General features: G+C 35.4%; 2 protein-coding genes and 1 long non-coding RNA gene across 5 annotated transcripts; 2 read left to right on the top strand and 1 right to left on the bottom strand.

Moving 5' to 3' along the window:
* Nucleotides 1-209: 209 nt before the first annotated feature.
* Nucleotides 210-2956, top strand: LOC142526819 (lysine-specific histone demethylase 1 homolog 1-like). The gene has a single exon (XM_075631428.1). It carries the CDS (start codon nt 271-273, stop codon nt 2701-2703), a length of 2433 nt encoding a protein of 810 aa, XP_075487543.1. The 5' UTR covers nt 210-270; the 3' UTR covers nt 2704-2956.
* Nucleotides 2957-3460: 504 nt separating this feature from the next.
* Nucleotides 3461-7198, bottom strand: LOC142525758 (uncharacterized). Of its 3 annotated transcripts, XR_012815198.1 has the most exons (5): nt 6153-7198; nt 5564-5633; nt 4329-4419; nt 4052-4196; nt 3461-3814 (listed from the first exon to the last, which is right to left on the bottom strand). It is a non-coding gene; the product is annotated as an uncharacterized LOC142525758 (long non-coding RNA). The 3 variants fall into 3 exon arrangements; XR_012815197.1 differs by having other exon boundaries at nt 4329-4499; nt 5564-7198; XR_012815196.1 differs by having other exon boundaries at nt 5564-7198.
* Nucleotides 7199-12739: 5541 nt separating this feature from the next.
* Nucleotides 12740-13694, top strand: LOC142526256 (copper-transporting ATPase PAA1, chloroplastic-like). The gene is made up of 3 exons (XM_075630518.1): nt 12740-13096; nt 13162-13240; nt 13582-13694. The coding sequence occupies exons 1-3, from the start codon at nt 12968-12970 to the stop codon at nt 13692-13694; spliced, it is 321 nt and encodes a 106-aa protein (XP_075486633.1). The 5' UTR covers nt 12740-12967.
* Nucleotides 13695-16433: the final 2739 nt, after the last annotated feature.

The following is a 16433-nucleotide window of genomic DNA, read 5'->3' as shown; positions in this document are numbered from 1 at the left end:
CTCAGAGTATTACTATTTATTATGAATATCGGTAAGATTGACACATATCACAGAGAAAGATTCGTGAGATAATCTCCAAATTATTTAATTAGATTTTTATTAAAAAGAGGATCAATCGTGATAGACATGTTTGATTAGATCACAAATTGTTTTATTATAATTTTTTTAGTAATCACAATTTATTGATTTTTTAATAGGATCACAAATTGTTTTTTAATTCAAGGTATTCCCCCAACTACACCCTAACCAGCGGCGCGCTCGCGTGGTCCGATGGAAACCACCGAGTCACGATCAGATTTGGCCGCCGCCGTTGTCACCGTTAATGAGGACTTAATCGGAGCTGAATCCCCGGTTTTGCACTCCGTCTCCGAACCCAGCTCTGAACCGACGGACATCAACAATTCCAGCCCTGCACCAATGGAAACCAATAGCGAACCTAAGCAGGTTAACAATTCCAGCACCGCCAAACCCGTCCCCGAACCTCAAGCACAACCGGAGCTTCAACCACGCAAGAAGCGGCGCCGCCGAAAGAAAATCTTCACGGACATGATCTCCACGGCTTCGCGTCTCCGCGTCCTACGGCCGCACCCCAAACCCACACCGGTAGCTGACGATGACCTCCCCGGCTCTCCCTCCTCCTACCAACGCAAGCGCCGGGGCCCCTCTGATTTGTCTAAGGAGGTTGACGTTGAAGCTCTAATCGCCATCTCCGTTGGCTTCCCCGTAGATTCTCTCACAGAGGAGGAAATTGAGGCAAATGTAGTCTCTCAAATTGGTGGGGCAGAGCAGGCGAACTACATTATCGTGCGCAACCACATTCTGTCCCGTTGGCGCTCAAATGTCGATGTATGGCTCACCAAAGACCACGCGCTCGAGTCCATACGCGTTGAGCACAAGAATCTGGTTAATTCCGCCTTCAACTTCCTTGTTCAACATGGATATATTAATTTCGGCGTTTGCCCCGCGATCAAAGACGTCAAGAACAAGGTCGTCCATGAAATGCCTGAAGGCAGTGTGATTGTTATTGGTGCCGGCCTATCAGGTTTAGTTGCTGCTAGGCAGTTGATTTTTTTGGGTTTCAAGGTTTTGGTGCTGGAGGGCAGGGAACGGCCTGGAGGCAGAGTTAGGACCAAGAAAATGAGCGCAGCTGATGGTAGTGTCGTCGGTGCTGCAGATTTGGGTGGGAGCGTGTTGACTGGAATTAATGGGAATCCATTGGGAGTTTTAGTGCGGCAGCTGGAGTTCCCGCTTCACAAGGTGAGGGATATATGTCCCTTGTATTTACCTAATGGTAGGATGGTCAATTCGGATGTTGATTCAAAAGTGGAGTCGTCATTTAATAAACTGTTAGATAGAGTTTGTAAGCTCAGGCAGGGTATAGTGGAGGAAGTAAGGAGCGTGGACATATCATTGGGGACTGCTTTAGAGGCATTCAGACATGTCTACAATGTTGCTGAACATCCGTTGGAACGGATGTTACTGGATTGGCACCTAGCCAATTTAGAATATGCTAATGCCACTTTGATGTCAAATTTGTCCATGGCTTTCTGGGATCAAGATGATCCGTATGAAATGGGTGGCGATCATTGTTTTATTCCAGGAGGTAATGGGAGGCTCGTTAGAGCTCTGGCAGAAGACCTTCCTATCTTTTATGATTGTGCGGTGGACAGTGTTAGATATGGAAGTGATGGGGTTCTGGTTTATGCTGGAGGACAAGAATTTCGTAGTGATGTGGTGCTTTGTACAGTTCCTCTAGGAGTGCTCAAGAAGGAGTCAATTGAGTTTGTACCAGGGCTTCCTCAACGGAAGAAAGATGCAATTGAGAGATTAGGATTCGGGTTGTTAAACAAGGTTGCCATTTTGTTCCCCTACGATTTTTGGGGTGGAGAAATCGATACCTTTGGGCATTTGACAGATGATCCGAAAATGCGAGGAGAGTTCTTTCTCTTTTATAGTTATTCTTCAGTGGCTGGCGGGCCACTTCTTGTTGCCCTTGTTGCTGGAGAGGCTGCAGTCAAGTTTGAAAAGATGTCTCCTGTGGATTCAGTAGGCAGGGTTTTGGAGATTTTGAAGGGTATTTTCAGCCCAAAAGGAATTGCAGTTCCACCTCCAGTTCAGGCCGTATGCACCCGCTGGGGTCAGGATCTGTACTCTTATGGATCATATTCTTATGTAGCAATTGGTGCTTCTGGAGACGATTATGATATTCTTGCAGAGAACGTTGCTGATCGAGTTTTCTTTGCTGGAGAAGCCACGAATAGGCAGTATCCAGCCACAATGCATGGTGCTTTTCTTAGTGGGATGAGAGAAGCTGCTCATATCATGAGAGTCGCTCGGAGAAGATCAATCCATCCATCTGAAATAATGCCAAGTGGTCTTCAAAACAATGATGTGGATACATTGTTCGAGACCCCTAACCTCACATTTGGTAGCTTTTCTGTTCTGTATGATCCGCAAGCGACTGATTCAGAATCAAATGCCTTGGTACAAGTTGAATTCAGGAACGAAAAATTGGAGTCTGGTGTTGTACATCTGTATGGCTTGATTCAAAAAAAGCAGGCAGTGGAACTGAATAAGATTGAAGATGATGCAAGGAGGATTGAGATGTTAACTCGCGATTTTCGGGTTAGATTGGTTGGAAAAAAAGGTTTATGCAAGGATGCGGAGGCCCTCATCAGCCAAATCAAATCAACTTCGAGCTAGATTTGAAATAAACTGAAGTCTAAAGAACTACAAGAATTTGATTATTGATTAGGTATTCTTCAAGCAAAGAGAGACAGAGCTCCTGCTCCTCCGTGTTGATTAGTCAAGAGTTCACAAATTCTAGGAATTAGCTGTAAACTTTTCTTTTGTAATTTTATCTTTGAACATCATATTGACTTGTTATCCTAGTTCAATTCGATGAGTAAAATTTAACAACGTATACAATCATTTGGTGTAATTTAGCCAAAAATTGAAGAATAAATTAATCATCCTTGGATTTTTGTCGCTTCTTTAAAAAATATTGATTTTTCATAAATTTTGAAACTACTTCAGATTTTGATTTTATTTTTTTAAAAAATTGAGCTCTCATTTAGAAAGAGGCTAAATACAGTTAGACTACGGTCAGTCGATTAAATGCAATTACAAACAACGTATATGTGTGTATTCATATAAACGGAGATGAGACAAACAACAATATAGGTGTGCGTATGCATATAAACGGAGATGAGATGCTGCTACTTTTAGGGCATTGTTCTAGTGTATTTAACGGTGGATATTTATCAAAATACGTGAATGTTCATCTTTAGATGCACTATTAAGATAATAGGTTGAATTTCCCCTCGAATTCAGTTATTTGTCAACTCTTAAAAAGTTATCAAGAATATTTTTCACTTATAGAAAAAAAATCTAAAAGGGGTCTCCACTCCATAGATGCAAATCCGCAGGGGCTTCAATTAGTCATGCAAGAATCTTATATTTACTATAGAGCTTTGACAATTAACATGATAAAAAATGTGGCATAGCAACTTAAAGAGATAAAAGCTAATGAGCAAGAGGATCACAGCCTTGTCAAAGTAATATGCCCCAAAAAAAAAACATACATCAACTCCTGATAAGAAAGAAATTGAATCTTCATTCTGCCTAAAACTTTAGGAACTTATTGAGTGTAGGAAATGAAGGCCATATTTTCCTTACAATTCTACTTTTCTGCTCGCATTTCAAATATATCTCCTTAGCATTTACTGATCAAAGTCTACTGTCTGCTCCGGTTTCTGATGCTTATGATATTCGTACCCCGATTTTTGAATTCAAACAATATGAAAGCAGGGATCTGAATGGAAAAATAATGTGATAATAAAATGTAAGGTGAAACTTCATGCTATTAAAGGAGGCACATGAACACCCACTACCTGTATAGTGGGCATAAAATTCATGATCAGAATAAAGACTTTCATTTTTAAATAATTAACCCTATTAGTAAGTCTCTATAAAACTAGGTGCTTATAATCAGTTCCATCAGAAGATTTTTGTCTTAAAAGTTCCTCCACCTCGGTATATAAAAACTTACCTGATAATTGATTGAATCTCTCTCTATGCAAGCGGTGAAGATTAAGATAATTTGTTCACCAAGTACTTCAGACAACCCATTCTATGAATGTCAAAGAACTTTTGACAGTTGGAAGTAACCAAGGCAGAGTTTGTTCACAGACAAGCTGAAATTTGAGAACAGAGAAAGCTAATAGCATGATTGAAATGAAGGGAAGTCCCTTGAGCTGTATGAGGAAACATACATGCAGTAATGGAAAATATATAAGAACTGAGAGTTTGGATATTTCAGTGGCAACCTGGAAGCAACCTCCGAGAGGGAAGTGTGCTTTCCTCTGTGGAGTCAGCTACAAGAACCAGAGGTACAAGGTCCGGGGAGCCACCCAGGACCTGAAGAACATGAAAAGTTTGCCGAGCAATTCAATTTTTCCCACTGATTTCATCCTCATTCTTGCAGGTAATGCTGACTTCTTTACCCATGAATAAGCATATTTATACAGCAAACACAATTTAAATTGGGTGTTTTTGGGTAATATATCAAGAATTTCGAGGAAAGTACATGTTGTTGAAAAAAGTTGATATACATGGAGAATGATTATCTACACTTGGAAACAAAGAATATATCTACTTTGGAAGTTACAGCATATGCTTTCATTTTCAAAGTTGATTGATTTTGCTCAAGTAAACTCAGTTATGCCGGAGTTTTGGTTCTCCCTAGATTAGATATCTTCTCTTGAAATTAAGCAAATAATGAAACAAAATTTACAGAAGATGAATCCCACTATCCTCCAACAAGGAAGAATATTGAAGCTGCCTTCGAGTGACTGATGTAGGGCATTCAACACGAGGACTCGTTGATATTATACTTTTCGGGCCACAGGTTACGACAATGTGATCTCCATGGTGATGAGATTGATGGATACGATGAAACAATATACCCTGTCGACTTTAAAACTAAAGGAATGATTCTCGATAACTACATCAACCACAAAATCGTTAAACCACTGATATCAGGTGTCACACTTCATGCTATTGTGGATTTTTGTCACAATGGAACTGTTCTCGACCTACCACACGCGTATGACATAAATCGTATGTACATTTTCGAATTCCAGACTCTGTCTTTAACTAAAACAGAGTATTATTTGCACTTGAGAGAGACAAACTAAAGTTCCTCAATCTTTATCAGGAAGATTGAGCGTGGCCTGAGAAAGTAATCGTGAGAAAACAAATAGAGAAGTAACTAAGATGAACCCAGCTGGTCCAATTCACTCGAAAATGGTAACTTCCAATCAAACACCTCAAGAAATCTGTACAGCCATTTTTAAACTCAAAAAGGACTCGGGGAGTCGAGAACAAAAACAATCAAAATAGCCCATGTACAATATTTTAGTTGAATAATAGTATTTGAATTTCATGTCCTTTATGAGGCATGCGTTGAAAAGGATAGGGGATAACACGGGGTAAGAGCTAATAATACCACACAACCATATCGAATCATATACTATTTGAAGAGGAATGGACTACTTCTGACCTTGAAGACCCTCTTTGTAGGAAACCAATGATTCCTTAGCAGTCCCTCGTCTCAAATAGGCCTTCACGTTCTACATAGGCAAACACGAGTTTCTCAGATTATTTTTACTGCAATATGAATGTAGAATGCTTGTGTACATGTACCGCATGACACTGCAACCGAGACGAACTGCTCGATCAAAGCTCGAGTACTTTCTCAAGCCACGCTCAAGCTTTGATCTCTTCGACTCTAGCACTTGAGCTCGTGAAATTAAACTTCTAAATTTTTTTATAATTTTAATGAAATTATGCTATACACTTAATTTTATCAATCGAAAAACACTAATAGATTGAAATCAAACTGAAGTAGCAATGCTTTTTTTGTTGAGACGAGCTAGAGTAGGGCTTTCACTTTACTCAGTTATATGGGAATGACAACATAGCTAAAACACGTATCACGATTGCTCATGGACCCTTAAGATAAGTTTCTAACTCCGAGGACCTGGTTACCATCACGGTGTTGGAATATAATTGTAGCAAACAGAGTGAGGAATAAGATAAATTTGAATCAAATCTATCTAATATTGAAAAGAACAAGAAGCTCCCATCACCTTCTAATCCAGGTATGTCGCCCTACTACAATCGTCTTCTGCTTGCTGAAATATCATCCATGTGACACCATTACTGGTGGACGATTTCAGGAACAAACTTTCTAGAAAAACTACACAAGAATCTGGGTTTTTCTCATTTAAAAATCACTACCGGCTCCCCGCCAGTTCCACATCCAAGTGCATCATAATTACAACTATTTGGTACTACATTTTACACCAATGCAGTCAACTTCTCACATCCAAAGATTTAATATGACCAAATATATCAGCTTCTTTTCATCCTAATTCAAAAATGGCAAAAAAAAAATCAACATGAATACCATGTCAAGAAAAGTCGATGAAAAAACTTGAGTTCTTCCCTTCTTATGCCTAGAAGCTTCTCAGCAAGACCAAACAAATTAGCAACATTCAAAAACGGAGAAAAAACCCAGCCATGAAACCAATAACTAATGCCACCTTTCCAATTAAAAAAAAATGAAGCTAAGTAACGGAACGACCACACAAACCAACCGTGCACATAAACATTAAAAGGCGCAAAACGGCAAAAAACAAAAAAGTGGCCACATGTCATTGATGGCGAATGTGAGGTCAGAGAGAGGGAGGCGAGAAGCCGGAGGAGGCGACTGTGGGAATGGAAGGAGCTCGAATCGCTCGATAAAAGCTCCGAAGCTTTTTTAATGGAGCTCATAGCTTTGATCCAACGGCGCTGCAACTCCGCCAGGATCAATACTCCGACGATACCGATACCGACACCGATCACCAGCCACAACCAGGGGCTCGAAGCACTAAATCTGGATAATCAGTAGGCGAATAGTGGAGATTATCTCCGATAAGGGCTGTAGACTTCCCTTCAAAATTCAATTCAAAACAGAGAATGGGGTTTTAGAGTGAGCGAAAGGTTTAAGGACAGAGAAAATGAAGGGTTCGATGTTCGCGCTGGAAATTTTGACAGCGTACTGAAGCGCGTTCGGTCGACGCGCCTAACCGGCAAACGTTGGGGTTTAGGAGGATACCTGAATTTACATATTAGCCAATAAAATAAAAGAATCCGAATTCACGGTTTGCGGGTTGGAAAAACTTCAGCTCAATCCAACTCACTTTGAATTACGGATTAAGCAAATCAATATATCAAAAATTTGAAAAAGCAAAACAAATCTAATAGTTTGTTCTTAAAATCTAATATATTAATATTAGACAAAAATTTATATGAGACGGTCTCACGAGTTGTATTTTGTGATATAGATCTTTTATTTGAGTAATCCATGATAAGTATTACTTTTTATGCTAAGAGTACTGCTTTTATGATAAGAGTATTACTTTTTATTGTGAATATCAATAGGGCTAACCCGTCTCACAGATAAAAATTCGTGAGACCGTCTCACAAGAGAGGTGCTTTTAATATTATTACTTAATAAAATTTCTCAAATATTTGATGAAATTGAGTATTCACATAAAAAAAATAATAATAATAAGAACATATATTTGGGCTATCGAGTGATATATCTTATCTATTTTTTAAATTAAAAATGAGTGAGGATAATTCTTAAGTTTAAAAATCTCAAAAGATGCTATATCTTTTAAAATTTTCCCACACATAATAATGAGATATGATATTTACTATATTATTTGCTTCTTATATAATTTGTGTAATAATTATGTATTATAATTATGAAAGACAAAACTTATGTGAGACGGTCTCACGGGTCGTATTTTGTGAGACAGATCTCTTATTGAGTCATCCATGAAAGAGTAGTACTTTTTATTGTAAATATCGGTAGGATTGACCCGTCTTACGGATAAAGATTCGTGAGACCGTAGACCTACTCATTATGAAATTATCGAGTTCCGATCAAAATGAACCCAACATAATCAAGTGCGCAAAAACTTGATAGGAATGGACTATTGAGATATCCTCCAAAATCTTTTATGATCACTTAACCTTCAAGAGATCTCACCATAAATTCCAATGCATCAAATAATTTGTTCAATCATTACGAAAATGAGAAATCCAATATTCTTTACTATGTTCTTCCTTCTCTGCATGAATGTTGTATCTTTAGCCAATGAATCCATTGATGATCAAGAGGTTATTGTACGATCTCCGTCATTCTCGGTCCGTCTTCCTTCACGGTGGGTTCAGCCACAAACTCGCTCTCACCACCACCGCCACGCTCCACCAAAACATCATCACAAACGCCCTTCCCACCACAAACGACGGCATAAACACCATGGAGGCCACCACAAGAAGTTGCCGCATCCAGTACCCCGTCCGCCGCCATCCTATAATCATCAGAACCCACCAACGAAACGGAAGAAGGATCCCCAGGATTGCTCAACGGCTTTGATATATGTGGATGGATGTGTACCGGATCTGATATCTTCATATTTTGGGGGGAAAGTTAGAGTTAATGCAGATTGTTGCCACACCATTGCAGGGCTTTCGCGTACTTGTTTCGACGAAGCATTCGCACAGTTCGAAACCCCCACTTTCACCGGTAGGGTAAAGGGTTTCTGCGCTCAACTACAATGAAATCTTGACTTCAATTTTGGGGGCATGTACATGCAAATTTGCATGTTATTGTTTCTTTTCGATAATTACGTGCATGGATATTAGTTGTATATTTATTTGCTGTCATATTATTATTTTCTGAATTCTTTTTTCCGGAATTGTTTACATATCAGATTTGGTTAACTATATTCTTGTGAATTTTTTAAAAGACTACATTTGGTTTTCTGGTTGATCATACTGGGGGTGGGTGTTGCTTTAACGTGGGATTGATGAAGAAGGCACCTAGTATTTCATCTAAAATATTTACGGGGTGTATTCAATCTAAACTTTTAATGACTTTTTTTAAAAGATAGACTTTTGTGGAGTTATGGATTTTGATTGACTTTTATAGAATCTCATGGAATTGTAAAATATATTTCATAGACTTTTATAGACTTTTTTTCAAGATTTTTATAGACTTTTGTAAACTTTTATAATTGTGATTTATTTTTTTATTAATTTCTTTTAAATAATTATTGGACATGTATAACCTATTCAATTTTAAATTTTTTTTTATTTATGAAAATGTAAATGAATTAAATTTATTTAAAGGTTAAATAAATTTAATTTGTGAAAAACGACAAATGAACTATCCAATTTATTGAAATCAAAATTTCAATTCTTTATGTCAATTCAACATATTAATGAACAATATTTTTTTAAGTTCATAATAAAATTTTATTAAAATGAAAAATCAAAATAATAAGTAGACTTTTACATAAAAAAAGCTAATCATTATTGACAATTTGATCAACATCGCTCCACATTCTATTGGCTATGATAGCCCTCCATGCATTAGCTCTTGCTCGTTGTTGTTCTTGAGTATCAAATAACTGATCAAAGTTGTCATCTCCATAAACTTGTGCCGATGAAGACAATTGAGCTTCATTATCTGGTTCAATTTGAAATTCATCACACCGACACTCCTTTCGAAGAAAATTGTGTAATCCGGCACAAGCTAATACAAGCTCTGTTTGGGTCGTATATGGAAATGGAGGGGTCATCTTGAATATTTTGAACCGTGATTTAAATATACCAAATGTCCGCTCTATAACTATGCTCCTAACTCTTCTATTCCTAACAGCTGAAAAATGACGTTATCTTCCCACACTCATTGAAGCAAACAAAGAAACACTGTATAATATGTGGTAACAAGATGTAAAATAGCTTACAATACTCCTAAATATGCCAGGAAAAGTCACTTGAAATGCATGTGAAGTACACATAATGACTATTGGGTTTTCTATATTACTTTTACGAGTAAGACATTAATAAATATTAAATACAGACTTAACATGGCATAAAAAACTGTTGGAGACAACTATGAGAAATAAGAAAAAAATTGAGACAATAAATAAATAATTCAATTATGCTATTCATATTAAAGAAATCACATAAAATAATTCATCTAAATTGTATTGAAACACATATTTAATCATGTTAAAAAATAAGGTAAAGTATTTGAACGTATAAATTAAGTATATCTTGATTAAGTGTGGGTAAATTTCTTATCACATACTATCAGTTTGTACAAGAAGCCTAAAAAATATATTCATTAACTGTATCCATGTCTTCAAAATTTTATCTTATTCCAAGCCAAGTCTTATTATCCTATTATACCATTCAATTCTTTTCTAACTTAAACTTTAGCATTAGCCAACACCACTTCCTAATGTTTACGAAATCAATTTTTCACTTTCTAGCCACATCACAAAAATAATTAAAAACACTTAGCTGTTTACAACTTTCACATTTACCATGTACATATGCACTTATATCATTTCACTTTTCATCATTTAATTTTCTTCTTTTCCTCTCTATATCGAAAAAAATTCTAAGATTCAATTTTATTTAGAGAAGTTCAATTAAAGGACCATCTTAATTAATTTGGGAATGACAATCAAGAAAATAGAACTCTAAAATTAGATCTTACACTGAGAAAAAACTATGGCTCTTAAATCATTTACTGTATAGCATAAGAAAGAATAATATGAATGCTGAAGTACTCCTAAGTTTTTTCAATAATCATAATGATTCAAGAAAAAACACATCACATGTCGGATCATTCATCGTTTTGATGAGATGAAAGAAAATTTATGAAATACAATAATCATAATAATTCAAGAAAAAAACAACAATTCATCTATTTTTACACATAAATATTGGCAATATAATAAATTCAAGAATGACCAATCATACCTTTGAATAGAAGAAATTTTTTTGAGAGAGTGAAGAACCCTAGAGATGGCTTGAGATAGAAGAGAGATAGCGTATTTTTCAAAAAAGAAAATCCATCAAAATCTTTGGTATAGGTGGAAGAATATTTTAGATTTTCTGCAATTGTACATAAGGCTTTAAGATTTGTACATGAATAATAAAATAAGAATCCTTGAAAACCTATGGATTTTTTGGATACCTCTTGACTTTTGGAGAGTTTTAAAAAGTCAAGTTTGAATACCACATGACTTTTTAAAACTCTACCAAAATCCATGTTGAATACCACTAAACATATATAGAGTCATTAAAAGTTTAGATTGAATACCTCTAGATTTTAAAATTCCATAAAAGTCATTAAAAGTTTAGATTGAATACACCCCCTTTAGTCAATTAAAATCCTTTTTCCCAATTTTTTAACTCATCCAAATCTTTTAGAACTCTGAACTTTTGCAATTTCTTTCCCATTTTTGGGGGTTGCATTCATCCCTCGATAAGAGATGAGAAATTCTTCGATTTGAGCCTTCATTTGAATTTGAAGTAAAGAAAAAAGACCAAATTTGTCATTGGCTCCCTCGAGAGTTTCGGTTCAATTAGACAATTACTATTAGATAATTTATAAGAATCCTGTCAGCATCAGTACTAGGTATATACAATAGTTGACTACAAATACAGCTAAGTAGGTAAATGAATGTGATGAAGGTACCTCGGGGTGCTCACTGGAATGCCATCAGACATGAAAGTATCATCATCCAACAGAGATTCCATGTCGAGCATTTCATCTTCAACGTACCCCTAGATCTTCCATGTTGTCTGGGATCGAATCGGAACCGGCCTGTCAAAGATAGGGAATAAGAGAAGAAAAAAGAAATGAGATGTGGAACTGTACTCTCTCCCTGTTTCAATGGAATGTGTTTGAACTACCTTTCATTTTTAGGAATTTTCTCCAAATTTGTCAGCATTTAAAATACAGTTGCTATCAAATCACAAATTGGACCTCCATGTATTTGAAGCGATCATAACGCACTATCAATCATTCACATGATAGCCACACCATTTATCAAATTTTGTTTTTCAATAACCTGAAATCCTTGCATAGATCTCGAGAGGAGAGATTTTCCACCCTTAACCAAAAAACAGTGTGTCCACTCTAACAGATAGAGGAAACTCAGTGTCTAGCAAAACACAGCTTTGTTGTGCAGGAAATTTGCAATGAGCCAAGGTGTGATGGATCTCTTGGAACAATTATCGTCGAAAAACTTCGAGATTCATCATGATTATAGGATTGAATAATGTTATTGTGATACATTACAATAATATATACCACCACACGGGCAGTAAATTTATCATTTTTTAAACAAGAGAGTTAATGCTGAATAAAATGACAGGTAAGGAGAATGCCATCACTGAAGCTAGAATTGCTGCTCCATAATTTCATTAAATTAATGATAATGGAGAATTATATATGTTCGTGGCTGTCATTCCAATAGTGACCCAGATTAGGCATAGCTAATTGTGGATTTAGGTTCTTTAATTAAATTTAATAGGCTTTGTTAATTAATTGGAATAGTCCAGACTGTTTATTACAACTGAGTTGTTAAATTCTCTAACCAACTGTTGGCTTACAAAGCATCTACTCTAACATTATAGGTCCCTAAATTTACTTTAGGAAATCTATGTATAGATGAGTTATACCCTTGCTTGGACTTGGAAAACAATTTTTACCTTCTCAGCTGTTTCTTTATTATCTCCAAAGCAAAAAGTGCATATTTGGCGTATATGGCCTTTGGTTGATTGTACGCCTGAAGTAGCTGCTGACTGCCTGAAGTAGCTGCTGACTGAAAACAGTGTAAATGGTGTGCATAAATTGTGGTGGTTAGCTGAATGTGAATATTTGCATGCTAAATGGATCTTTATACCCTGGTCTAAACAACCGTAGAGGTTATTTGTTTGTATTAAATGAAACAGTTGATTGCAGGTCTTGTATGGAGTGAAACCAGATTAAAAGAAGAAGTTTATTATCAGACTTCAGAAGAGTCATAATATTGTAGCTATGGTTGGTGAAGGAATCAATGATGCAGCTGCCCTGGCTTCATCACATGTAGGAGTTGCCATTGGTGGAGTTGTTGGAGCTGCTAGTGAGGTGTCTTCTATTGTGCTAATGCAGAACAGATTGTCCCAAGTATTGCAGTAACTCTTTGTTTTCATATGTCGTGAAGTTTATGAGTGACTACCTTTTATACGCAGTTGCTCGATGCTCTGGAGCTGAGTAGACTTACCATGAGGACTGTGAAGCAAAATCTTTGGGGCCTTTGCTTACAATATTGTATGTTTTTTTCTACATCACACCTTTGTAAACAAATAATGCCACTTATTTGTTTTTCGCTATTGATAACCTATCGAGTATAGCATAAGATGTTGGGGGCACAAGACAAGGAATAAATAAAACCAGTAGTGGAGGATTTGGCAGGTTAAACTCTTGATCTCAAGTTCTTGGAATTTTGAATGAAAATATACAAAATATAAGCAGAGCTTAGTCTTTTCGCTCGGTCATTTGTATGATAACAGTAGTTACCTTTTTTTTTTTTTGTGTCTGTGTCAGTCGCTCTTAGTATTTGTCTCCTCCATGCTAACTGCTTAACCTCATTTTACTCTGTCCTTTACCAGATTGGAATTCCAGTAGCAGCTGGAACTTTGCTGCCCGTGACTGGAACATGTTATCGCCTTCTATTGCTGGTGCTTCAGTTCTGTTGGCGTACTCACAAACTCATTACTTTTGAGACTGAGATTTAGATCAAAAGAAGCAGAAGTTTCTAAAACATTCTTGCACATCAAAGCTCCTTCAGACGCTACTAGATGAGCCCATTCTGCACAGTAAATGATGAGGTGAAGACCCCTAACAAGCATGTAGGGCTGTGTTGCCGCCCTTCCGTTTACACTTTCGTCGGGGTAAGGATTGATAACCATTTGGTTTATTTGAGTTCTCTGAAACCCGATTCTCGAGTATTGTTGAAGCTCCCGGACAAGATAAAGATGGAGAAGCACATCAAGAACTGGTAAAGGACTGCTGCAAACAATCTACTCAGCCAATGGAATCATTGTTGATTTAAGAATTTTACAGCACTACTGCATCAGCTCATATCATTTCTTTCTAAATTATATTTGTACAATTTTACTTTAAAATCTTAAATTAATCATATTCAATTCGATTTGAGCATGGGCAATGATCGACTTGAAATACAAGCCAAACGATCACGAGTGAATGTGTCCTAGGCCCAAAGGTCACTATCCCTTCGCAGTCAAGCAAGCCGAAGAGATTGTTATATGAGTAGGTCTCTTGTGAGAAGTCTCACGAATCTTTATTTGTGAGACGGGACAACCCTACCAATATTCACAATAAAAATTAATACTCTTAGCATAAAAAGTAATATTTTTTTATGGATGACCCAAATAAGAGATCCGTCTCACAAAAAATACGACCCGTGAGACCGTCTCACACAAGTTTTGCCTTGTTATATTTCATAATTTCTGCCAAATATCAATTTCTTTTTATTCCGTCGAACAGCGCGGATTTTTTCGTTATCATCTGTATTCGAACTCAGACATCTTTTTAATCGGAAGAAAATTTATATGTCACTATTATATATATGTATATATAAATATACACGTAGAGCCGAAAAGAATAAGATTTGAATGTAGCATTATACCATGTATATATGATGGATCCATCAACAAAAAAACTGGTATTTACTGTGAAAAAATTTAATATTTTTATATGAATATTGAATATTTAATAGAAAATATAAAGATAACAAATTAACAACATATACATGTTCATGTCGATGGTAAACATTAAATAATATTAATTATTTAATTCAATTTTAAGAAAATACCCATAATCGAACCATATGCAGTCACTGACAAAAGCCAAACGTTCTACATAAGTTGCTATCTGTCCTAATAATTGATATATATTTTTTTTAAATATTATATTATATTATTTATAACAACCAAAATTTCACCATCCGGAATAAATGTTTTAAATGTTTTTTTGGTTGACATTCGCTGAAAGTTTTAATTTGTTTTTAAGTATTGTTCTTCTTGCCATCTGATTCGAATTTCAAAATGTTTAATTTGAAACATATTAATTTTAAATCGATTCTATGTATGAAGTGTTAGCGGTTGGAAAAGAAATTATTTTTGTTTTATAGATTACTATCAAAGTTACTGTTATAATTGATGGTAGCGCTATTTAGTATAAATATATTCAAAAATTTACAAAAACAAAAGATAAATTACCATAGAAATATGGGCTAAAAACATTAGGAGAAGAAAAACGGATTTGAATCTACTGTGTTGAAAATACAGCACTTGATGTTGTGCACTTTTTACACGAGATGATCACATGATCATCTGATCATCTCGTGGACATCACACCATATGTGATAAATTTAAAAAGTTGTCAGATTAAACGAGATGATCATTTCATGTAAAAAATGCACAGCATTCAAAATCGAAGAAAAATTATTGAAATGTAAAATATGTATGAATGAATCTTCAAATTTGAGGTTGTATTTGTGTCTAGAAAAAAACAGCTTTCAAATGAAATTTTTATATTTTTTCCCAACCGCTTATCTTATGTAAAAATAGAAAGAAAGTAAATAAATTCAAACATAAAAGCAATTCACATATATATACAAAAGCTCTTAAATACCAAACCAAATTTGTATGTATGCCCTGCCAAAACTATAATGCCCTCTTGATAATGACTGCTGAATCGAAATAACAGGTGGGCTCACAAGGATATAAGGAAATACGATTTATTTTATTTTTTAATATATTTTTTATGTTTTATGAAATTTATATTTAAAAAGCGATTATTTTTTTTTTAAAAAAAAGTATTTATTTGAACATACCAAATTGGGTCATTTCACATAATCCTATGATGATTGCCACAAAAAAAAAAAAAAAAAAACAGTCTTTTGTGAGACGATCTCACGAAACTTTATCTGTGAGACGAGTCAACCCTACCGATATTCACAATAAAAATAATACTTTTTCATGAATGACTCAAATAAGAGCTCTGTCTCACAAAATACGACCCGTGAGACCGTCTCACACTAGTTTTTGCCAAAAAAAACACATAAAATTTTAAATATTAATTAAGAAGTATTGGATATAGTTGAATATATTATTATCTTGATTATGATAACGATATTATAAATAAATGATTTTAAAAGTATTTACAAAATTTATTTAAAATTAATTTAGAAGGATAATTTAATTTATAAATAAATTTAATTAAAGCCCAAGTTTAAAGGAATCTCCACCCCGATTCAGGTGGATAGAAATGAGAGAGGCTGTTAAGATCTACCTATAGTTAAATGACGCAACCATCTCTCCCACCTATTAAGCAAACAAACTAATTATTACTAATTTTTTTTATTTAAATCAAATCATAATTTTTTAATATATGTAAATATTATTATTTCATAATTATTTATTTGTGTAATAGAAAA

The sequence above is a fragment of the Primulina tabacum genome, chromosome 15 (genome assembly GCF_025594145.1).
Source record: "Primulina tabacum isolate GXHZ01 chromosome 15, ASM2559414v2, whole genome shotgun sequence".
Lineage (NCBI taxonomy): Eukaryota > Viridiplantae > Streptophyta > Magnoliopsida > Lamiales > Gesneriaceae > Primulina > Primulina tabacum.
This window is presented reverse-complemented; position numbering and strand designations above follow the sequence as displayed.

Bases quoted from the DNA above. Each gene is read 5' to 3' on its own strand.
- LOC142526819 (XM_075631428.1), top strand. From the start codon at position 271: ATGGAAACCACCGAGTCACGATCAGATTTGGCCGCCGCCGTTGTCACC.
- LOC142526256 (XM_075630518.1), top strand. From the start codon at position 12,968: ATGGTTGGTGAAGGAATCAATGATGCAGCTGCCCTGGCTTCATCACAT. The intron at 13,097-13,161 runs GTATTGCAGTAA...TTTTATACGCAG, and splicing joins TGCAGAACAGATTGTCCCAA to TTGCTCGATGCTCTGGAGCT. The intron at 13,241-13,581 runs GTATGTTTTTTT...GTCCTTTACCAG, and splicing joins GGGCCTTTGCTTACAATATT to ATTGGAATTCCAGTAGCAGC.